Source organism: Oncorhynchus mykiss, chromosome 10 (assembly GCF_057628025.1).
Source record: "Oncorhynchus mykiss isolate SJ-2025 chromosome 10, ASM5762802v1, whole genome shotgun sequence".
In the NCBI taxonomy this organism is placed as follows: Eukaryota; Metazoa; Chordata; class Actinopteri; order Salmoniformes; family Salmonidae; genus Oncorhynchus; species Oncorhynchus mykiss.
The window spans coordinates 51,425,685-51,450,510 of record NC_143031.1 but is presented as its reverse complement, the minus strand read 5'-3'; the positions used below and the strand labels follow the sequence as shown (position 1 = coordinate 51,450,510).

General features: G+C 42.5%; 1 protein-coding gene across 1 annotated transcript in view; it reads right to left on the bottom strand.

The window, feature by feature from the left end:
• The window catches only part of ubash3ba (ubiquitin associated and SH3 domain containing Ba), a 59,875-nt gene that overhangs the window by 8,336 nt on the left and 26,713 nt on the right, over positions 1-24,826 (bottom strand). The window contains exons 2-10 of the mRNA XM_036933336.2: positions 7,765-7,818; positions 6,955-7,141; positions 6,446-6,644; positions 3,392-3,561; positions 2,974-3,182; positions 2,616-2,760; positions 2,261-2,381; positions 1,938-2,153; positions 1,665-1,809 (exon numbers count right to left, since the gene is read on the bottom strand). Of these exons, the coding sequence (XP_036789231.1) occupies positions 1,665-1,809; positions 1,938-2,153; positions 2,261-2,381; positions 2,616-2,760; positions 2,974-3,182; positions 3,392-3,561; positions 6,446-6,644; positions 6,955-7,141; positions 7,765-7,818 (1,446 nt within the window). The remainder of the gene's footprint in view (positions 1-1,664; positions 1,810-1,937; positions 2,154-2,260; positions 2,382-2,615; positions 2,761-2,973; positions 3,183-3,391; positions 3,562-6,445; positions 6,645-6,954; positions 7,142-7,764; positions 7,819-24,826) is intronic.

Below are 24,826 nucleotides of genomic sequence, written 5' to 3'. Positions count from 1 at the left end.
TAATCAGAAAGATTTCTGGCTCCCAGGTGTCTTTTATACAGGTAACAAGGTGAGATTAGGAGCACACTCTTAAAGGGAGTGCTCCTAATCTCAGTTTGTTACCTGTATAAACGACACCTGTCCACAGAAGCAATCAATCAATCAGATTCCAAACTCTCCACCATGGCCAAGACCAAAGAGCTCTCCAAGGATGTCAGGGACAAGATTGTAGACCTACACAAGGCTGGAATGGGCTACGAGACCATCGCCAAGCAGCTTGGTGAGAAGGTGACAACAGATTATTCGGAAATGGAAGAAACACAAAAGAACTGTCAATCTCCCTCGGCCTGGGGCTCCATGCAAGATCTCACCTCGTGGAGTTGCAATGGTCATGAGAACGGTGATGAATCAGCCCAGAACTACACGGGATGTCAATGATCTCAAGGCAGCTGGGACCATAGTCACCGAGAAAACAATTGGTAACACACTACACCGTGAAGGACTGAAATCCTGCAGACCCCGCAAGGTCCCCCTGCTCAAGAAAGCACATATACATGCCCGTCTGAAGTTTGCCAATGAACATCTGAATGATTCAGAGGACAACTGGGTGAAAGTGTTGTGGTCAGATGAGACCAAAATGGAGCTTTTGGCATCAACTCAACTCGCCATGTTTGGAGGAGGAGGAATGCTGCCTATGACCCCAATAACACCACCCCCACCGTCAAACATGGAGGTGGGAACATTATGCTTTGGGGGTGTTTTTCTGCTAAGGGGACAGGACAACTTCACTGCATCAAAGGGACGATGGATGAGGCCATGTACCGTCAAATCTTGGGTGAGAACCTCCTTCCCTCAGCCAGGGCATTGAAAATGGGTCGTGGATGGGTATTCCAGCATGACAATGACCCAAAACACACGGCCAAGGCAACAAAGGAATGGCTCAAGAAGAAGCACATTAAGGTCCTGGAGTGGCCTAGCCAGTCTCCAGACCTTAATCCCATCGAACATCTGTGGAGGGAGCTGAAGGTACGAGTTGCCAAACGTCAGTCTCGAAACCTTCATGACTTGGAAAAGATCTGCAAAGAGGAGTGGGACAAAATCCCTCCTGAGATGTGTGCAAACCTGGTGGCCAACTACAAGAAACGTCTGACCTCTGATTGCCAACAAGGGTTTTGCCACCAAGTACTAAGTAATGTTTTGCAGAGGGGTCAAATATTTATTTCCCTCATTAAAATGCAAATCATTTTATAACATTTTTGACATGCGTTTTTCTGGATTTTTTTGTTGATATTCTGTCTCTCACTGTTCAAATAAACCTACCATTAAAATTATAGACTGATCATTTCTTTGTCAGTGGGCAAACGTGAAAAATCAGCAGGGGATCAAATACTTTTTTCACCTCACTGTATATGATGTACTATTTTTACATGGCCTTTAGATTGCAGGCCTGCGTAAGAGTAAAGCAAAAAAACTGGTTAGGAACTGCCCTGAATCAGCCGTTATGGGGAGCCTAGCTGTGTGGAGAAGGCACTTTTTGTTTCCTTAAGTGTCCTTGCATCAACAACCTTTGAAATGTTTGAATCCTTTATGATACCATGTTATTTGTGGATTCAAATAAAGTATTTCAGGTGTGTGTGTATGTATGTAAGTTCTGAGGTACTGTATTCAAACTAGGTGTACTGTACCTGTAGGTTGTGTCCACACTCAGGCTAGCAGCAGCCATGTCAGTGGGAGGAATCCAGGCAGGGAGAGAGGTGCCAGACACCCACTTGGTCCACTCAAACAGACCAGGCTCTATACGGATCTTAGTCTTCCCCTCCTGCTGCAAGCCTGTGGAATAGAATAGAATAAAACAGAATTGAATACAATAGAATAGTTTATTGTAATCCGAGGAGGAAATTCTTTGTTCATCAGGCTGATGATTGTGGTGGATGGTTATGATATTGATCAGGACATACCTCTGAGGATGTTGTGGGCAGTCTGGACACAGCGCAGCGAGGGAGAACAGTAGACAAAATCTATCACCGCTTGGCTCTCCAACAGAGCTTCACCCACAAGGCGGGCCTGAGTGGAACCGAATACTGTGATTGGACAGTCTTTGTCGTAGTCTCGGAAGCCTCCACTTCTCGTTGGCAAACTAGACGGCATGTTGAGGTTGGAGCGAACATATCGGCCTAGAGTCATGAACGTAAAATAGGAGGCAGACTGATTATCATAATAGAGTAGGTACATTAGTACTACAGTAAAGCATATCTACTATTCAATCCAATCTCCTACTGACCTTTAGCATCAAAGCACTGAGTGATCCAGTGTTTCCCAAACACTACATCCATCCTCTCACCATGGCGACACACAAACAGACTCCTCTTGGGAAGACATGACTGAGTAGTGGGCCTCAGCATCTGGAGAACACAGTTTCATTACACACTGTTCATACATACTGTTAATAGCCATTATTAAGTACTATTATTCAATCATGTCTGTGCATAAACATTTGAATTCTTATTCAGAGTAGAATAAGCAAGGTTGTACAGCCTTTAGTAACCTAAAAAATGTATTGTGAAAAAAAATATATATATAGATATATCAAAAATGTGTTACATTTTGTGGCAAATCATTCAGTGTAACACGACTACCTGGACAGGTGGACAGAGGACAGTGAGGCTGGATGGATCTCCAGGGTCGTCAAGAAAAATTCCGTCCAGCTGTCCATCAAATAACAGGCCGCCCACTGCACCCCCAGTGTTGGACGGGGAGGCTGGGTTGCTGAAAGAGTGAGATCTGGGGAACAGATATACAGAATCAGGAAATTAACTTGAACCTAAACCATATCAAAAGTAACAACCCTCTTTTAAAATTGCTACGTTTTGGAGCAGCAAAACAGCAAGCAGATAGGAAAGGGGACAACTCTACTGCATTAAAAACTCACTTATTTACAGAATCACAGCCATAGCAAATCTCTACCCATTGAGTATGAAGCCTTCCTCTACTTACCCATGGAAGACCCAGGTGTCACACTCATCTGCCCGCCTGACATAGTTCTCAGGCAGCAGTCCAGGTAGCCCAGTGCCCAGAGAGGTGCCATAGACCCAGCCCTCGCTGGCACTACCCTGTTCCACGGGGGTCATGAAGATAAAGTCGCCAGGCGCCAGCTCTAGCTCGTCCTCATTCTGGGGCACGTATGGGTACATCACACGCAGCGTCTGGGGGGGGGTCAAATCTAAATTGCATTTAAAAATACACTTTACAGTAAAACAATACGACAATACAGTGAAACAATACAGCTAGACTAAAGTAAGAGAGATATATAAAAAGGAAAACAAGAGATCAGTAATAAAGACAAAAAAGAGAGATGAATAACACATAGACCACAACCCGGTCAGAGTAAGGCAGATTGGGGGGGCTGGTGTACCTCGTGGTTGGCAAATCGGATGTCCCGGGAGAAGAGAACGGCCAGCCAATCGCAGCCCAGCGACACGTCCACTCCCTTGGCCAGCTTCTCCAAGGCAGCCAGGTGATTGGTCTGGAAGTGGTAGGCCAGGGTCACATGGAGCTGCTTCTTATGGGGCTCCACGTGCACATCTGAGTTACGGATGGAGAGAAACAGGAGCATTATAGACACCATTTATATATTTACAGCTATATGGTAATTTATTTTTGAAAGTTTGATAATTGGAGAGAGACAGAAACAGAAAAGACCAAGTCCATATTATGGCGAGAAGAGCTCAAATAAGCAAAGAGAAACAACAGTCCATCAATACTTAAAAGACATGAAGGTCAGTCAATGCAGAACATTTCAAAAACTTCAAGTGCAGTTGCAAAAACCATCAAGCGATATGAGGCCGTCATGGGGACCGCCACAGGAAAGGAAGACCCAGAGTAACCTCTGCTGCAGAGGATAAGTTCATTAGAGTTACCAGCCTCAGAAATGAGCAATTAACTGCACCTCAGATTGCAGCCCAAATAAATGCTTCAGAGTTCAAGTAACAGACGCATCTCAACAACAACTGTTCAGAGGAGTCTGCATGAATCATGCCTTCATGGTCGAATTGCTGCAAAGAAACCACTACTAAAGGACACCAATAATAAGAAGAGACTTGATTGGGCCAAGAAACACGATCAATGGATATTAGACCGGTGGAAATTCATCTGAGTCACTGGCTTACTGGTGCTCTTCCATGCCATCCCTAGGAGGGGTGATTCACTTGAGTGGGTTGAGTCACTGACGTGATCTTCCTGTCCGGGTTGGCACCCCCCCCTGGGTTGTGCCGTGGGAGATCTTTGTGGGCTATACTCGGCCTTGTTTCAGGATGGTAAGTTGGTGGTTGGAGATATCCCTCTAGTGGTGTGGGGGCTGTACTTTGGCAAAGTGGGTGGGGTTATATCCTGCGTGTTTGGCCCTATCTGGGGGTATCGTCGGACGGGGAACAGTCTCCCCCGACCCCTCCTGTCTCAGCCTCCAGTATTCATGCTGCAATAGTTTGTGTGTCGGGGGGCTAGGGTCAGTCTTATATCTGGAGTACTTCTCCTGTCTTATCCGGTGTCCTGTGTGAATTTAAGTATGCTCTCTCTAATTCTCTCTCTCGGAGGACATGAGCCCTAGGACCATGCCTCGGGACTACCTGGCCTGATGACTCCTTGCTGTCCCCAGTCCACCTGGTTGCGCTGCTGCTCCAGTTTCAACTGTTCTGCCTGCGGCTATGGAACCCTGACCTGTTCACCGGACACGCTACCTGTCCCAGACCTGCTGCTCTACCTGCGGTAGATACTCTGAATGATCGGCTATGAAAAGCCAACTGACATTTACTCCTGAGGTGCTGACTTGTTGCACCCTCTACAACCACTGTGATTATTATTTGACCCTGCTGGTCATCTATGAACATTTGAACATCTTGGCCATGTTCTGTTATAATCTCCACCCGGCACAGCCAGAAGAGGACTGGCCACCCCTCATAGCCTGGTTCCTCTCTGGGTTTCTTCCTAGGTTCTGGCCTTTCTAGGGAGTTTTTCCTAGCCACCGTGCTTCTACACCTGCATTGCTTGATGTTTGGGGTTTTAGGCTGGGTTTCTGTACAGAACTTTGTGACATCAGCTGATGTAAGAAGGGCTTTATAAATACATTTGATTGAGGAGTCCAAATGGAAGATTTTTGGTTCCAACCGTCGTGTCTTCATGAGACAGTAGGTAAACGGATGATCTCCGCATGTGTGATTCCCACCGTGAAGCATGGAGGAAGATGTGTGATGTTGCTTTGCTGGTGACACCGTCTGTGATTTATTTAGAATTCAAGGCACACTTAACCAGCATGGCTACCACAGCATTCTGCAGCGATATGCCATCCCATCGGGTTTGCGCTTAGTGGGACTATCATTTGTTTTTCAACAGGACAATGACCCAACACACCTCCAGGCTCTGTAAGGGCTATTTGACCAAGAAGGAGAGTGATGCAGTGCTGCATCAGATGACCTGGCCTCCACAATCACCTGACCTCAACCCGATTGCGATGTTTTGGGATGAGTTAGACCGCAGAGTGAAGGAAAAGCAGCCAACAAGTGCTCAGCACATGTGGGAACTCCTTCAATACTGTTGGAAAAGCATTCCAGATGAAACTGGCTAATGCCAAGTGTGTGCAAAGCTGTCATCAAGCCAAAGGGTGGCTACTTTGAAGAATCTAAAATATTTTGATTTGTTTAACACTTTTTGGATTACCACATGATTCCATATGCGTTATTTCATAGTTTTTGATGTCTTCCCTATTGTTCTCAATGTAGAAAATATTACAAATAAAGAAAAACCCTTAAATGAGTAGGTGTGTCCAAACTTTTGACTGGTACTGTACACAAAATAACTATCTATAGACAACAGGTCAAACGAAATTAAGTGCAGCTAAATTTGCAGTCTTTCCAGCTTCAGTTTGAAGGGATTGTGTTAGCTGTGTTGTTGGCTAGCTCTCGAACAACAGTGTCCTGAGCACATTGTCTATGGCAGGTGAAATCTCGCATCATTAGGCCATTGATATGGATGTAGCCAAATAAATACCACTAGAAAACAGCTTAAACAAATGCAAATGCAGCTACTATGTTGTTTTTCTGGTTGCACTGTTTGACCTGACTGTAACTTAGCTGTAGTTGGCTAGCTAGCAAGCAAAGGATAAGAATGTTGCCAGCATGGTAATGGAACATTTAGAACGATCGATTGGGTCGCGTCCATAGATACAGAACAAAAAGACTGAACGATTGGGTCGTGTCTCTGGCAACCGAAACGATAGAACTAACGACCAGCCGGCTTGGGTAGCAACCCTAGATGTGTGTCGGAACTTGTGGAAGGATGAAACAGTGTGAATAAATGAATCAAAATACCATTTTCATTATTTGACTATGTTGGTAACCCGTTGTATGTCCTCCAAACACCTGCTTCTCGGACAGTATCATTTAAACGTATTGTCCAATACATAGGTCCAATATACCTGCTTTAGTAGCCGCCTCCGTAGCAAAGTCAGCGGCAAAGTCCTTGAGCACTTCTGCCACCTGCTCCTCCACAAAGAGGCCTATGAAGTTGGAGGAGGTGTAGAGCTCCAGGGGGAGAGGGTTAGGGAAACGACCCCTCCATGACCCCACTGTAGCCTGTAGGGCCTCACTCAGTGCCTCCACCTTACCGTCCGCACACTGGAGAGAGAGGGTGACTGAGTTAGTTACATGTACAGTATAGTACAGACAGAGACGCAACTCTGTACACAACTCTGTGCTGCATAACACAGAGATTGCACAGATACAGAGCAACGACAGCTGAGTCAAAACCCAGCTAGCAGCGTATACATGCACCATGGCACATTACACAGTAAAACAATGCCAAGAATCCAGGTCAAAGAAACCCAGCCAAGACGTGCAGTCACTGCCAGTACTGACGACAAACAGTCTCACGGTTTGTCCTGAAACAGACAAACAAGGGTCCCCCATTGGTCAGGGCAGTACTCACCATGAAGAACTGGCAGAGGGTGATGTGAGGGAAGATGTTGTGGGCCTTGTTCTTGCCGCAGGTGACCCGTGACTGCTGCCAGAAAGTGCTGAGCTGGTGGAGCAGGGGGCCGCTGGGGCGCAGGTACAACACATACTCCCTGGGGAGAGGGTCGTCCAGAAATGGGTCGTCCACATGAGAGAACAACCTTGGGCGAGGATAAGGGTAGGTGAGGAGAAGGAGAGGGGGAGGCGAGGAGGGATGGCAGGAGGGTCAGTACACAGGGCAAATTCAAAAAGTCTCAGAGTGGAAGCACTGATTTAAGATCAGTCTTGCCTTTCAGGTCACAACGAATATGACTATATGGGCGAGCATGGGGGGCCCGATCCTAGATCAGCATTCATACACAAAGATGCCTTTGAAATATGAGCCTAGGGAACTGGATGTGGGCTACACCCTCAACCAACACCACGAGTCATGTCTTTATAATGAAGTGTCTGTCAAAATAGCTTTTCACTTGACACTACAGTATATTTCATTACTCTACAGTATATTTGTTCATATAACAACAAAAAACATATTTTTTCCATTTTATAAAGCGGCACTGTGCAATAATAAAAAGAGTGTGGGGTGAGTGAGTGGTGCATGTTTGTTCCATCACCAGCAGCTAGCAACAGGGTTTGCAGTAACAGAGTTACAGCGATGTCCTCATACAGTCTATGGACAGATGTCCTTAAATGTGATCCGCTTGAATGATTACCACCTCTAACCAGGCCTTCACTATTAAGTCAGGAAGAAGTAAGTAAGGGTGTGTGTGTGTTCAATACCCACCAATCACAGGCTGCCTGCACATTTTTGCCTCCCGTAGACACCAGAGCTTTTAGCCTGCAGAAAGAGAAAGACAGAGATGATAAGCAGAGTGTCAAAATCAAGTGTCTTTTCCAGAGGATGTTTTACTAGAACTTAGTTTATTGGAACTTGTTCAAGAGTTTTGTATTATTACCATGTATCCCTGTACCACAGTACCCAGCACTGTACCACAGCGAAAAAGGTATCCACGTGTGCAGCCTTGCAGTAGGTATGGCTATAGTTTGCATTTTATATGGCTCTAAATGTCATGATACAGTACAACCACAGTCGGCAAAGTCAACTTCTGTTCATTTGCTTTGGAGAGAGTTTAAATTAAGATGTGAAAACAGGGCTTATTAAGGGTTAAATAAATGACTGCTAATGCATGCTACAGTGTTCATTCTTATCACGCGCTAGGGAGGGGGGCGATATCACACGCTAGTTCCTCTTACACTTTATTAGTCATTAAGAAAAACTGTGGCCACTGACCATCTTTAGATCAGCAAAGCCACTGTCCTCACGTCACACGGTTGGAGTGGATGATATTCAGTCGACTGTAATCAATAGCTCCTTACACAACTCTTAACAGACAGGCTTCAATAACACACTTTCCGTGGCAAGATTGAGCGGGTAAGATAGCTATAGCGTTTGACAACATGTATGTTTGTTTGTGTCTTTATGGACGATGTGTATCCATGCGTGTCCGTGTCAGAGAGAGAAGAGTCATTGTGTGCAGTGATAAAAGGCAGCAGCTGCAGATGTATTTTTCTTGTGGAAATTAATGATTGAATATGTGAAGAAAATGCAAATGAGTTACTGCTGGGAAATGAGAAAAACATCAGCTAAAACTAAAGTGGGGAGAAAGTCACTGAGGTCAATTAGAAACATTATTACCTACATTTGATACCATCTATGAAGCTACGGTATAAAAAGCTAGCTAATTGTGCCATTTCCCAAAGCCAGTCAGCTAACATCTATGGGATTTTTTTTTACTCTGAGTGAGAAAGAGCTAATGACATTACAGTTAATGAGAGCTTCTCAGATTATAATTAGCGTCTTTTTATAAAACCTCTAAAATCACATGTTCACACTCACAGTAACTCTGTAGGGACTAGAATACCTGCTATGATGATCAGAGACTGTGCCAGGCAGTGCCAGCTGCCACATAACTCAAAGGACTACATATTAACCCAGAATACAAACTGACAACTGGACTACAACTCGGAGGACTTCATTACCCAGAATCCCCACTGACTACGGCACTGGGGATGGTAATTAACTGTGAGCCACATGGACAGAGTTAAGTGGATGGACTCTTATTGACACACACTCCCTCTCAGTGTGACACTGTTCTATGTCACATTGTTTCACACCCACCCCAGTCAGCCTGTCCTCAATGTGTCATTTGTACCTGTGAAGGATCTATATTCACACACACACGGACACCTGCACGCACGAATAAACAATTCAAGTGAATGACACAGATGAGAACTTTTACACACCGTCACACACGTTCGGATGCAACATACAACACCACACTGTCTCTCTGACTTGAGCTGAGAATAGCAAAAGCCCTAGTTTATTTCAGATGACAATAGAACACCATTTGTGTGATGTAATCACAAAAAGGGCCATTGACCAATTCCTTTTCCTGGTTCTTCTCAAGGTTACTTCACTTCCTGCTTCTCTTTCACAGGCTACTTACTGGTCACTTTAATAATGTTTTCATATTTTGCATTACTCATCTCATATGTATACACTATATTCTATCATATTCTACGGTATCTTAGTCTATGCCGCTCTGACATTGCTCATCCAAATATGTATACATTCTTAATTCAATTCCTTTACTTTAGATTGTGCCTATTGTTAGATATTACTTGTTAGATATTACTGTTGGAGCTAGAAGAACAAGCACACCCGCAATAACATCTGCTAAACAAGTGTATGTGACAAATAAAATGTTATTTGATGAAATGTATGCATTTCATTTCCGTTAGCAGTAAAGACTATCAAAAGTACTCGTGACTCTATCACCATCAGTGAATGCGGAACAAACATTGTAAGAAGCACCACACAGACTAAAATGTACTGTCTTTTTCCCCCATTTCTGTTAGCAGCATAGAAACAACTGAGAAGACTAGTCTACCAATCACCCTGTTTGTGACTCTGCTCTCTTACTTTGCATGTCTCATGATCTCACCATCTGTCTGTGAATGAGTTAAGTTTGAAGTTGTATTCGTCACATGCAAAATAACAGTGAAATGCTTAACTTGCAAGCCCTTCAACAGAGCAGCATTCTATATCAAAATAGTATTAAAAAAAACAAAACAAGTCACACAAAAATGACAGGTTGATGTAAGCTATATACAGGGTCAGTGCCAGTACCACGTTTACAATGTGCATACTGGAGTAGTTGAGGTAGATACAATGCCTTCATAAACTATTCATACCCCTTTACTTATTCCACAAGTAGTTGTGTTTTTAGAAATAATGTCTGCAAATGTATTGAAAGTGAAATACAAAATTACATCATCATTCAGACCCCTGAGTTAATACTTTGTAGAAGCACCGTTGGCAGCGATTACAGCTGTGAATCTTTCTGGGTACGTCTAAGAAAGTTACACACCTGACTGTGCAACATTTGACCATGATGCTTTTCAAAATTCTTCAAGCTCTGTCAAATTGGTTGTTTATCATTGTTAGACAACCATTTGCAGGTATTCATAGATTCAAGTCAAAACTGTAACTCGGACACTCAGGGACATTCACCATCTTCTTGGTAAGCAACTCCAGTGTAGATTTGCCCTAGTGTTTTAGGTTATTTTCCTGCTGAAAAGGTGAATTAATCTCCCAGCGTCTGATGGAAAGCAGACTAAACCAGGTTTTCCTTTAGGATTTTGCATGTGCTTAGCTCCTTTCCGTAATAATAATTATAATAACAATATAGCAGCAACATAAGTGGTGGGTGTGGGCATGGTGGTAAGTGTGTGTGTGTATGTGACTGTGTGTGTGTGTGTGTGTGTAGTGTGTGTGTGTGCGCGCAAGAGTGTTAATGTGTATGAGTTGAGACAGTTTGCATTTAGTCAGTCAGAAGCATATGGTCCTTGGTGGGGGTAGGCAGCTATTGTATATCTGCTTAAAAGTGCAATTGCTTGGGGGGGAAGGGGGGGAAGCTGTCTCGGAGCCTGTTGTACCGAGACCTAATACTTCGCTGCCGCCAGCCGGACGGAAGCAGAGAGAGAACAGTCTATGGAAGGGGTGGCTGGAATGTTTGGCTATTTTTCGGCCCTTCCACAGACACCGTTTGGTGTGTACAGTATGTCCTGAGGATAATTCAGTGTGTAGACTAGACACTTCTTAAAGAGGTGGAAGCAAATAAGTGTCAAAGACAACACTTACTATTACATTTTTGTTAGCAGTATAGAAACTATCCAAGACACAAGCAACCAACCAACCATCGTGAATATGACTATACTCACTGTGTGTGTGTGTGTCTTGGCTCACCACCATCTGTGTGTGAATGATTCATAAATGGAAACAGAGCCTGCATCTCAAATGGACCCCTTTTCCATGTATAGTACACTAGTGTTGACCAGGGTCAACAAGCAGTGCCCCATATAGGGAATCAGGTGCCATTTGGGACACATCCAAAGACTCCACCATCACCACTATGTGACCAGACCTCAGAGTGAGAAGCTAACAGTGAATGTCGTGCCACTCTGGTGTTCACAGTCGGTGAGCTATTTTTACACCAGCCATCCCCACAGAGAGAAAGCCTGCCGACAGAGCAGTGTGCCTGCCTGCCCTGGCTGCTGCTGCCGCAATGCATGCTAGGACAAGAAAGTCCTGATTACCTCACCAGATGGCTCATACAGTCACATAGAGAAAACACAGAGACATACGGTCATTTCCATGTAAAATGACCCATGAGCACCAACATATGAAGTTCAAAGGAGCATGTAAAATTGGGTGTGAAATATTTAGCAAAAGTAATTCATATATACACTACCAGTCAAAAGTTTAAGAACACCTTCTCATTCAAGGGTCTTTATTTTTACTATTTTCTACATTGTAGAATAATAGTGAAGACATCAAAACTATGAAACACATATGGAATCATGTAGTAACCAAAAACGTGTTAAATAAGTCAAAATATATTTTAGATGTTAGATTCTTCAAATGTGACCCATTTCAGGAAACTAGGCATATGTCGCTAGTCATGACTTCACAGGAGAGCCATTACATTTTATTTTTATTATAAAAATGCGTTTTGGGGCAGGAATGCCTTCTGGAATATGTGAACTTTCAAGTGCCTTAATAACAAATTTGTGTGCCATCTGTAAATATGAATACAAATTGTAAAATTACGAGCCTTGTTGGTTAAACCACAGAAAGAGACAGCAACCTTCCCACTAGCCATGATTGGCTGAGATAATGAATGGGCTGGACATGCTGTGAGAGGAGTTCGGATTGGTCTGCCATATAGAAAGCTTCTGTCTATTAGAGCTGGTCAGTCTGTTGGTAATCATGTCAAACATGGCATTAAAAAAAATATATACACTGCATCGCAGTGCTAGAGGCGTCACTACAGACCCTGGTTCGATCGGGAGTCCCATACAGCGGCGCACAATTGGTCAAGCGTCATCCGGGTTGGGGGAGGATTTGGCCGGGGTAGGCCGTCATTGTAAATACGAATTTGTTCTTAACTAACATGCCTAGTTAAATAAAACGGAGGTACATTTTACCGAAACTCTGTTACTCTGTTTGCATCTTCAGTAAAAATGTGTTTTTGTCAAATGTTCAGTGTACATTGTTAAAAGCAGTCCGTGCATCGATTTGTATGGTTTGTTAAATTTGGAAATTTATTTTTAAGTGAAAAATATGAGTTTACCATGGATGAGCATTACCATGGAATTGCCCATATGCAGTGAGGGAGCCACGTGGAAGCATAGGCCTACACACAAGCACTTTCGAACACACATATACAGTATATTCCACCTTTATTCAAGGGAGAAACTACGCTGAACAAAATAAATAAAACGCAACATGTAAAGTGTTGCTGCCATGTTTCATGAGCTGAAATGAAAGATCCCATTCATTTTCCATACTCACAAAAAGCTTATTTCTCTCAAATTGTATGTACACATTTGTTTACATACCTGTTAGTAAGCATTTCTCCTTTGCAAAAATAATCCATCAACCTGACCCCGTGTGGCATATTAAGAAGCTGATTAAACAGCATTATCATTACATATGTGGACCTAGAGACAAAAGGCCACTCTAAAATGTGCAGTTTTGTCACACAATACAATGCCACAGATGTCTCAAGTTGAGGGAGCAAGCAACTGCCATGCTGACTGTAGGAGCTGTTGCCAAATAATTTAATGTTCATTTCTCTACCATGAGCCGCCCTCGTCATTTTAGAGAATTTAGAAGTATGTCTGGCCTCACAATTGGAGACCATGTGTATGGCGTCGTGTGGGCGAGCAGTTTGCTGATGTCAACTTTGTGAACAGAGTACCACATGGTGGCGGTGGGGTCATGGTATGGGCAGGCGTAAGCTACGGACGCTGAACACAATTGCATTGTATTGATGGCAATTTTAAATGGACAGAGATACCGTGAAGAGATCCTGAGGCCCATTTTCGTACCATTCATCCGCAGCCATCATCTCATGTTTCAGCATGATAATGCATGGCCCCATTTCACAAGGATCTGTACACAATTCCTGGAAGCTGAAAATGTCCCAGTTCTTCCATGGCCTGCATACTCAGACATGTCACCCATTGAGCACGTTTGGGATGCTCTGGATCAACGTGTACGTCAGCTTGTTCCAGTTACTGCCAATATCCAGCAACTTCGCACAGCCATTGAAGAGGAGTGGGTAAACAGTCCACAATCAACAGCCTGATCAATTCCATGCGAGAGACGCTGCATGAGGCAAATGGTCTGACTGGTTTTCTGATCCACGCCCTTACTTTTTTTAAAAAGGTATCTGCAACTAACAGATGCATATCTGTATTCTCAGTCATGTGAAATCCATAATCCATAGATTAGGGGATAATGAATTTACTTCAGTTGACTGATTTCCTTATATGAACTGTAATTCAATAAAATCTTTCAAATTGTTGCATGTTGCATTTATATTTTTGAACAGTATAGATCGATTTCCTATTTCTGCAGGAGATCACAGTGACCCAGAGGTGACCGAGTGACACCAATAATGAGGAGGACACTGCCCTCACATAAAACATTTGGCACACAATCAAATGAAATGTGTTAGAACCCGTTTTCTCGATATTCTAACATTCTCAGTACAACATTCTATGGAAGACACCCCAATGTGGTTATTATAAAGTAGCTATATCTATGTAAGTGACACTTACAGCGACACAGACTAAAATACTTTGAAGCTTATCATCTCATGAGGATTAGGTGTGAGAGAATTTAACTCATTCAGTGGAGACTAGAACACTAATATAACACACACCTGTTAAAATGCTAGCTTGTCACCTTCTCCAGTGTGGGTGCCGGCCAGGTCTGGAGTTATTAACTCCAACCCTCTCCACCCCTCACAACTCCTCTAGTCCCTAACAGTGATGGGAGGGAAGAAAAAAAATATATAGTTACATATCAGGATTTCTCTTTGATGATATTATAATACATTATATCATATTGACAATATCGCAACATACTGTCATTTTTGCTCTAGTTGGCTGTACCTGCACCAAAACTCCAGTATTTTTCCTTCATTAGCTAGATCTCCATCTTGTTTTTAAATAGGGAGGCAATTTTTTTTGCGCTCTTATTTCCATGACTGATCAAAACTCGTTTTCTCATGGCTCGTCCTTCTGCAGCCGACATACGGTCAGCGAAATGTTTGCAACATCGAATCGCAATACATATAGAACCGAGAGAGTCGCAATACAAATCGTATTGGCATTTAAGCATTGTGATCATATCGTGAGGTCCCTGGCAATTCCAGGCACTAGTCCCTAGCCCCTCTCCTCTCCTCGTCCACCCCGCCCCTCCTCGGTTCCAAGCAGGAACTCAATGATTTATTTATAAACTGCATTTCCTGTTCAAGGCAAGCAAGGGATAAAAAGGTTGGAGTGCACTCTGATAATGTACAATCATAGTAGTGGTGTGGTGAAAGGGAGTGTGGATTTGTCTGAATGGACATGTTGCATAGCCGTAGTGAATGTATGTTTTTGTTCTTGAATAAAATCACACAACAGGGTCAAACGGGAGGACTAACTGCTTGGTGATAAAGAAGGAGATATTTGAGCGAGTACAACATTTAGGAAACACTTGAGGGAGCTCTGTTTACTCACACAACCTAAAAACATACTCATCTGGTTGCATCCCCTTTCAGAATCTGTACTACAGCTCCCCCTGGCCCCTCCCCGACTCAGCCTCTATGGGGAAATTCACATTTCCTGTTTACAAAGCTGCTAGTGTGCACACATCACTCACCACTTATCACACTGACCGTGCAGAGAAAACTCCTCATCCACAACACACAAATCAACTGCACCTCCAAAACTATCAACAGAGGAAGTGTCCTTCCCTGTATCTGGCCTGGCTTCTGACTCACCCTTAGACAGCTGAGATAAGGCTTCACGAACCTGATCCTCATACATCAGCCTGCGTTTGAACTGAACCACACAGAATAAGAAAACACTTCCTCATCCTCTCCAACTTTAGGGCCTTTTTTCAACAGCAGTTAGTGAATTCCTGCTGGATGACCTTTCAGAAGAGAATATGTAAAAAAAAAAAAGGTTGAAGAACAACATTCTGTATGCGTCCGAAATGGCACCCTATAACCTACATAGTGTACTACTTTACAGTGCACCCTATGGGCCCTGGTCAATGTAGTGCACTATGTAGAGAATTAGGTGCCCATTTGGGACAGAGCCTATGTCTCAGTCCCTGTGCTCTGTTGTGCCGTAAATGCATCATCTCCAGCTCCGATCAGTCTCAATGAGACTTACTACATATCCCTACTCACTCAGGGAGGAGTGATGGCACACCTCGCTGTAATGTGCAGAGGGATGGCAGAGCAGTGGGGGAAGATGAGAGAGGGAGGAAGAGAGAGTTCTAAGACAAAGAGGATAGAGGGGGGGGGGAGAAAAGGATATGGAAGACAACAGGAGGGAGATGGAAGAGAGTTAGGCATGCTGATCCTTAAACCACACAAAGCCCATTCTGTGCTGTACTGACTGCGAGCTGCTCAAACATCTTCTGAACCCAACAAAAAAGCTCAGCCCACTAATTGGTTGTGTAAGACATCCTTGTTATCCAGGGCCAGTATTCATAAAGCCGCTCAGAATACGAGTGCCAATTTAGGATCAGGTCTCCCTCCTGTCCATGTGATCTTATTCATTATCATCTAAAAGGCAAAAAGGATCCCTGATCAGCACTCTTACTCTGAATACGGCCCCTGGTCTCTGGTACGGTGAATGAATTGATTGTGGTTAACAACTAGGCCTTAACTTTCCATTCAGTGTTTCCCTCAGACCGTAGTCTCTCTACAAAGCCAACAGTATGATGAACCCCTCTGCCAGTGTCTCACACAATCACTCACTTCATAAAAAAACATAAAAATTAAAAAAAGAGGATAGAGGACCATGTGGTCATTCAGGGTAGAGATAGCGGTGGGTGACACCATTAAATATAGAGACAGAGCGAGAGAGATAAAGAAAAAACACATTTCCATCCACAGTTATGAGAGTTAAGTCATACCGTATAATTTAAAAAAAAATAAAAAACAGGAACTTTCGGTACAATTTTTAGTAAGTGGTGTGATCTGTGTCTGTAAAATGTATTATGCGAGAAATGACGGAAGAAACATCTATGTGCAAATATTGATATAATAATCATATCGAAGGAAACTTGGAGTCACAGATTAAATAAATTAACTTCACAGGTTGGTGAAAGTGCACGGTGATGAGCTTGATGCTCCTTGACAATAAATATTGAGGGTCTTATTCTGGTGACATGATCGATGCTTGACAAAAATATTCCATAATAAACTCATGTAGGATAGCCTACCTGCACAGCCTGCAAGCTGTTGGCTAGAGGGCACGTGCCAAGACCAGAGTAGGCACATTTGCTATTTAACGCAACGCTATTTGACAAAACTAAAATCGGTAGAGTTGATAATGCGATGGAAACACACTGAACATGAGATATTTTATTCGGTACATAAAAACGGAAGAAAGAAAAGAACAAGCTCACATGGGAATGTAAAAGCAACTACTAGTCCGTCTAACATTGGGAGTCTCCAGGCAGAACACTATGCAGCAAGGACAGACGAGTGTGCAACTTTCTTTTTCATTGGTATATAGTTTCTTATCCGTTAGTCAGCACCACCTCATCTAAAAGGGTGTGTGTTCTTTATTTCATTCCCTTTCTCTCCAGAGAGATATGGTAATGTCCTAAATGACACCCCATCACCTATATAGTGCCCTACTTTTGACCAGAACCCTTAAAAACGGGTCCTGGTCAAAAGTAGTACACTAAATAGGTGATGGGGTGTCATTTAGGACATTACCATATCTCTCTGGTGGCTCTGGAGAGAAAAGGAATGAAATAAAGGAGTAGGGTGTAATTTGGGACACAACCATAGCCTAACATCTGTCACACAGAAAGCCGAGTCAAGCTCAAGGCACCAGCAACATTTAATCCATCAGGTCCTCCCTATTCTACTCTAGCCTGGGTAGACCAGACTGAACACTGTACTTAGGTGGTGAGCCAGGGCTGTGTTCAGTAACCAGGGCTGTGTTCAGTACAATTTTTTAGTTCTGGCACATTTCTTTTGAAGGGAAACGGTGCTGTACTGAACAACCATTTGAAAAACGGAATGTGGTTGGGTTGTGAAACGCTTGTCAGCATGGCCACTGCCCTTGATATATGTCACTCAATGCTTCAAGCCACACCCGCCGCGGTACATCCGCAAGACTAACCTAATTGTCAAACTGTAGAAATAGTAGCCCTTTACTGAAGTAGCACAACTTCAAAAGACTGGCTAGCTTTGCAAGGGACACAAATAAAAACACTAAATGATACCACCATTAATAACCAAATATGCTGATGTCAGTGTAGCTATTTGGATATGTTTTCCCCTCTGTTGCATAATGCATGAGATGCTGAGTCCACAGAAACAGTAAACACTAGTCTTTTGGTATTCACTTTTAGTTGACACAGAGGAGCCAGAGTAATCAATACAAATATCTCCTCTCAAAGTCTGTCCTCAGTGGCTCAGATCAGGCTACAAATGCATGAAGGCATCACCCCCCCCACCACACACACACACACACACACACACAAACACACACACACACAAACACATCCAAAACAAAAAATGTTTTAAAACCTCTCTCTCATTTTGATCGTGGTCTAGTCCTTGTGTATGGCTTTAAGCTACAATATATTACCAATGACACTACAGCTTTCTGACTCAGTACATACAGTATAGACTTGTCAGCAATCAAACCATACTTATTTTGTCATTCTAAAGAATTCCATCTATTCCAGCAGATCTGAATCTGTCCACCATGCATGTTTGTCTCTGGGGGCCTGATTGCTGAACGCACACAGTACAGAGCCTCAGCGAGCTATTCTGCAGACAGTCAGTAACCCCCCCCCCCCCCCACCCACCCACAAACAAACAAACAAAAGAACATCAATATACCCATTTGCTTGTAGGCTACATCTAGCAATGTGGTAAACATCTCTACTGGATGTCCCTAGAATGCAACTACAAAGCTTTTAGAAAAAGGAAACAATAACAGGAGAGAGAGGGAGAGTCTTTGCTAGAGTGTATTTTATACCAATAGTGTTGGATCTGTGACATTCACTTGTATTGATCATATCTTCAATGCAATATCAGATCCCATTGACTGTAGTGACCATAACATTGGCTTTCCTTGTTACTGCCACAAAGTACCAAAGGAAGGGCTTATTGATAAAGAGATCATCATGTTTCTCAGGAACATTTCTCTTTGTTGAAAATTTAAAACAAAATGTATGTTAGTCTGATGTGTATAAGGAGGAGAATCCAGATGAAGCACGGAGTATTTGTAAAATTATTCTTGCTAATTGTTGACAAGCATGCACCTGTTAAGAAAGTGTCAGAGCCCACTGGATCGGTGATGAATTAAAAAATTGTATGGTTCAAAGAAATGCAAAAAAGTCAGGTTGTTCATCTGTTTGGTTGACATACTGTCAATTGAGGAAAATAAGACATATATATTTGTTTTGGTAAAGTAGGGATAAAGACTTCAGAGCACCTTACATGATAGGGAGTGGCTCTTAATCCATGACTGGATCTTTTATTTCTGAGGCTCAGTATCCATGAGTGTGCAAATTCTTGCAGTATCTCGCGGGAATTTGGGACTTCACTCATTTTCTCATGCCGAAATCAGATTAGAAACATACAGTGATTTCAGAAAGTGTTCATAGCCCTTGATTTATTTCACAATCTGTTGTTTCTGTTTTCTGTCCTCTCCGGCACCTGACTTAGGAAGGACGCCTGTACCTTTGTAGTGACTGGGTGTATTGATACTCCATCCAAAGTGTAATTAACTTCACCATGATCAAAAATATTTTCAATGTCTGTTTTTTTTACCCATCTACCAATAGGTGCCCTCCTTTGCGAGGCATTGGAAAACCTCCCTGGTCTTTCTGGTTGAATCTTCCTTTGAAAATAAATGTTTGACTGAGGGACCTTACAGATCAATGTACAGTGCCTTGCGAAAGTATTCGGCCCCCTTGAACTTTGCGAACTTTTGCCATATTTCAGGCTTCAAAACATAAAGATATAAAACTGTATTTTTTTGTGAAGAATCAACAAGTGGGACACAATCATGAAGTGGAACGACATTTATTGGATATTTCAAACTTTTTTAACAAATCAAAAACTGAAAAATTGGGCGTGCAAAATTATTCACCTTTTAGCCACCTTTTGCTGCAATTACAGCTGTAAGTCTTTTGGGGTATGTCTCTATCAGTTTTGCACATCGAGAGACTGAATTTTTTTCCCATTCCTCCTTGCAAAACAGCTCGAGTTCAGTGAGGTTGGATGGAGAGCATTTGTGAACAGCAGTTTTCAGTTCTTTCCACAGATTCTCGATTGGATTCAGGTCTGGACTTTGACTTGGCCATTCTAACACCTGGATATGTTTATTTTTGAACCATTCCATTGTAGATTTTGCTTTATGTTTTGGATCATTGTCTTGTTGGAAGACAAATCTCTGTCCCAGTCTCAGGTCTTTTGCAGACTCCATCAGGTTTTCTTCCAGAATGGTCCTGTATTTGGCTCCATCCATCTTCCCATCAATTTTAACCATCTTCCCTGTCCCTGCTGAAGAAAAGCAGGCCCAAACCATGATGCTGCCACCACCATGTTTGACAGTGGGGATGGTGTGTTCAGCTGTGTTGCTTTTACACCAAACATAACATTTTGCATTGTTGCCAAAAAGTTCAATTTTGGTTTCATCTGACCAGAGCACCTTCTTCCACATGTCTGGTGTGTCTCCCAGGTGGCTTGTGGCAAACTTTAAACGCCACTTTTTATGGATATCTTTAAGAAATGGCTTTCTTCTTGCCACTCTTCCATAAAGGCCAGATTTGTGCAATATACGACTGATTGTTGTCCTATGGACAGAGTCTCCCACCTCAGCTGTAGATCTCTGCAGTTCATCCAGAGTGATCATGGGCCTCTTGGCTGCATCTCTGATCAGTCTTCTCCTTGTATGAGCTGAAAGTTGAGGGACGGCCAGGTCTTGGTAGATTTGCAGTGGTCTGATACTCCTTCCATTTCAATATTAGCACTTGCACAGTGCTCCTTGGGATGTTTAAAGCTTGGGAAATCTTTTTGTATCCAAATCCGGCTTTAAACTTCTTCACAACAGTATCTCGGACCTGCCTGATGTGTTCCTTGTTCTTCATGATGCTCTCTGTGCTTTTAACGGACCTCTGAGACTATCACAGTGCAGGTGCATTTATATGGAGACTTGATTACACACAGGTGGATTGTATTTATCATCATTAGTCATTTAGGTCAACATTGGATCATTCAGAGATCCTCACTGAACTTCTGGAGAGAGTTTGCTGCACTGAAAGTAAAGGGGCTGAATAATTTTGCACGCCCAATTTTTCATTTTTTGAATTGTTAAAAAAGTTTGAAATATCCAATAAATGTCGTTCCACTTCATAATTGTGTCCCACTTGTTGTTGATTCTTCACAAAAAATACAGTTTTATATCTTTATGTTTGAAGCCTGAAATGTGGCAAAATGTCGCAAAGTTAAAGGGGGCCGAATACTTTCGCAAGGCACTGTATGTGTGGGGTAAAGAGACGAGGTAGTCATAAAAAAAAAATCATGTTAAACACGATTATTGCACAGAGTCCATGAAACTTGTTATGTTATAACCTCTTGAAGCTAGGGGGCTCTATTTTTATTTTTGGAAAAATAACATTCCCAAAGTAAACTGCCTATTTCTCAGGACCAGATGCTAGAATATGCATATAATTGACAGCTTGGGATATAACTCTAAAGTTTCCAAAACTGTAAAAATATTGTCTGTGAGTATAACAGAACTGATATTGCAGGATAAATCCTGAGAAAAATCCAATCAGGAAGTGACTTATTTTGAAACCCCTGTCTTTCTTTCGATCCCTATTGCCCATTGAAAGGGATATCAACCATAATTCCCTTTTCTGTGGCTTCCCTAAGGTGTCTACAGCCTTTAGACGTAGTTTCAGGCCTTTATTTTGAAGAATGAGCGTAAACATCCACATTGTGTAAGTGGTCTGTTGGCTCTGTGTGACTTTTGAGCAAAAAAGAGAGGTAGCCATTTTTCCTCCCGGTCCTAGTGAAAAGCAAACTATCCCGGTTGATATATTATCGAATAGATATTAGAAAAACACCTTGAGGATTGATTTTAAAAAACGTTTGCCTTGTTTGTCGATATTATGGATATAATTTTGAATTTTTGTCTGCGTTGTCGTGACCGCTATTTCCGGTGGATTCCTAGGCATAAAGGATCAAACTAACGGAGGTATTTGGATATAAAAAATATCTTTGTTCCCTTTATGGAACAAAAGTCTCGTGAGTGAAAACATCCGAAGCTCATCAAAGGTAAACAATTAATTTGATTGCTTTTCTGATTCGTGACCAAGCTTCCTGATGCTAAGTGTACATAATGCTATGCTAGGCTATCGATAAACTTATAAACGCTTGTATTGCTTTCGCTGTAAAGCATAATTTCAAAATCTGAGAAGACAGGGTGATTAACAAAAGGCTAAGCTGTGTTTCGCTATATTTCACTTGTGATTTCATGAATATGAATATTTTCTAGTAATATGTTATATGTTATAATACGTAATACGTAATACGCTATGCTATTCAGCGTTGCTGATGACAAATATACCGGATCCGGGATGGGTAGTTAAGAGGGGAAGGGGTTGACTAGCTAGCCACATAGCCAGCAGGGTTGCATCAGTTTTCATTGGACTAGAGCTAGCTTGGCTGGCTAGCTAGGTAGCTAACACTAGCTAGATAACATGAGCTGATCATCATGTAGCAAGCAGCCTGTGCTGACTAGCGTCGTTAGCATGCTAAAATTAGTTAGCTAGCTATCAAAAATAAATTAATCAAGGAAATTGTACTGAACACATGATTAAAAACTTTGTAGTTGCTATTGATGTTTTGGTTGTTGTTTTTTTTTTGCTTAGTGACATTGTGAAAATCATAATTTTGCCATTTAACTAATTTAACTACTGGGATGTTTCTAAGAAGTCCTATACCTACCGGTATAAGAAGTCCTAAATCCCTGAGATAATTTGTGCGGAGAGGGAGCCTCAGAAATAAAAGAGCCGGTCAAGCACTAGGAGACACCATAAGTGATATTATGGGAAGAAAACCCAATTCATCTCCATAGTTTAGCGATGGGTCATTTATAACAAAACCTTTTGATATAGCCAGTCATTTCAATTATTATTTCACCGGTAAAGTGGCCGAACTGAGAAGTGAAATTATAACATTGAACAGTGAACCACCATATTTGTGTATTGAAGATCTATTAATGAAAGAGAAGGATTGCCGTTTTGAATTTAGTCAAGTTTGTGTGGAAGAGGTGGAAATAATAATCATCAATAATGAAAAGCCACCAGGTATAGACAACCTAGATGGGAAATGATTGCGAATGCGAGCAGACTGTATAGCCACCCCTATTTGTCATGTCTTTAACCAAAGCCTAAAGAATGGCACTGGAGGGGACGGCTGCCGTTTTACGGTACCCTAACTAATTGTGCTATTTTGTGTGTTTTTTCACATTGTTTGTAACTTATTTTGTATATGTTGATGCTACCGTCTCTTATCACCGAAAATAGCTTCTGGATATCATAACAACAATTATTCACCTTGAACTGGACAAAGATTTTTTCTTTAATGAGTCGGAAGTGAAGGATATAATGTTGCTCCCAGACAAGGCCCAAATCCCCGTCATACGCATTAAGAAAATAAGGAAATAGAGGGCGTGGAAATCATGGTGCCTTCTGAGAATTCGTTGGCGAGTGGGTAACCCGCCTCTACCAACCATTCTATTTGCCAACGTGCAATCACTGGAAAATAAACTGGATGAGAACCGTTCGAGACTATCCTACCAACTGGGCATTAAAACCTGTAATATCTTATGTTTCACCAAGTCGTGGCTGAATGACAAGGATAATATACAGTTGGGTTTTCCGTGCATCGGCAGGACAGAACAGCTACATCCGGTAAGACTATGGGTGGGGGTGTGGGTCTATTTGTCAAAAACAGCTGGTGCGCAACGTCTAATATTAAGGTCGTCTCGAGGCATTGCTCGCCTGAGGTAGAGTACCTCATGATAAGCTGTAGACTACACTATCTACCAAGAGTGTATCTATATTTTTCATAGCAGTCTATTTACCACCACAAACCGAGGCTGGCAGTAAGACCACACTCAATGAGCAGTATAAGGCCAAAAGCAAACAAGAAAATGCTCATCCAGAAGTGTCGCTCCTAGTGGCCGGGGACTTTAATGCAGGCAACTTAAATCAGTTTTACCTAATTTCTAACATGTCAAATATGCAACCAGAGGGGGAAAAGAAGACCACCATTACTCCACAGAGCTCTCCCTCACCCTTCATTTGGAAAATCTGACCATAATTCAATCCGCATGATTACAAGCAAAGAATAAGGCAGGAAGTACCAGTGACTCGCTGAATACAGAAGCGGTACGATGACGCAGATGCTATGCTACAGGACTGTTTTGCTAGCACAGATTGGAATATGTTCCGGGATTCATCCAATGGCATTGAGGAGTATACCATCTCAGTCACAGGCTTCATCAGTAAGTGCATCGACGACATCGTCCCCACAGTGACCGTACATGAATATCCCAACCAGAAGCAATGGATTACAGACAACAATCCGCACTGAGCGAAAGGCTAGTGCTGCTGCTTTCAAGGAGCGGGACACTAATCCGGACAATTATAAGAAATATCCCAATGCCCTCAGACGAACCATCAAACAGGCAAAGCGTCAATACAGGATTAAGATTGAATCCTACTACACCGGCTAGGACGCTCAGCGGATGTGGCAGGGCTTGAAAACTATTACGGACTAAAGGGAAACCCAGCCACGAGCTGCAGAGTGACAAGAGCCTACCAGATGGGCTAAATGCCTTTTATGCTCACTTTATAGAGCTGCACCATTGAGAGCATCACCGGTATGGCAACTGCTCGGCATCCAACCGTAAGGCGCTACAGAGGGTAGTGGGTACAGGCCAGTACATCACTGGGGCAAATCTTCCTGCTATCCAGGACCTACAGTTGAAGTCGAAGTTTACATACACCTCTGCCAAACACATTTAAACTCAGTTTTTCACAATTCCTGACATTTAAACCTTGTAAAAATTCCCTGTCTTAGGCCAGATAGGATCACCACTTTATTTTAAGAATGTGAAATGTCAGAATAATTTGAATGATTTCAGCTTTCATTTCTTTCATC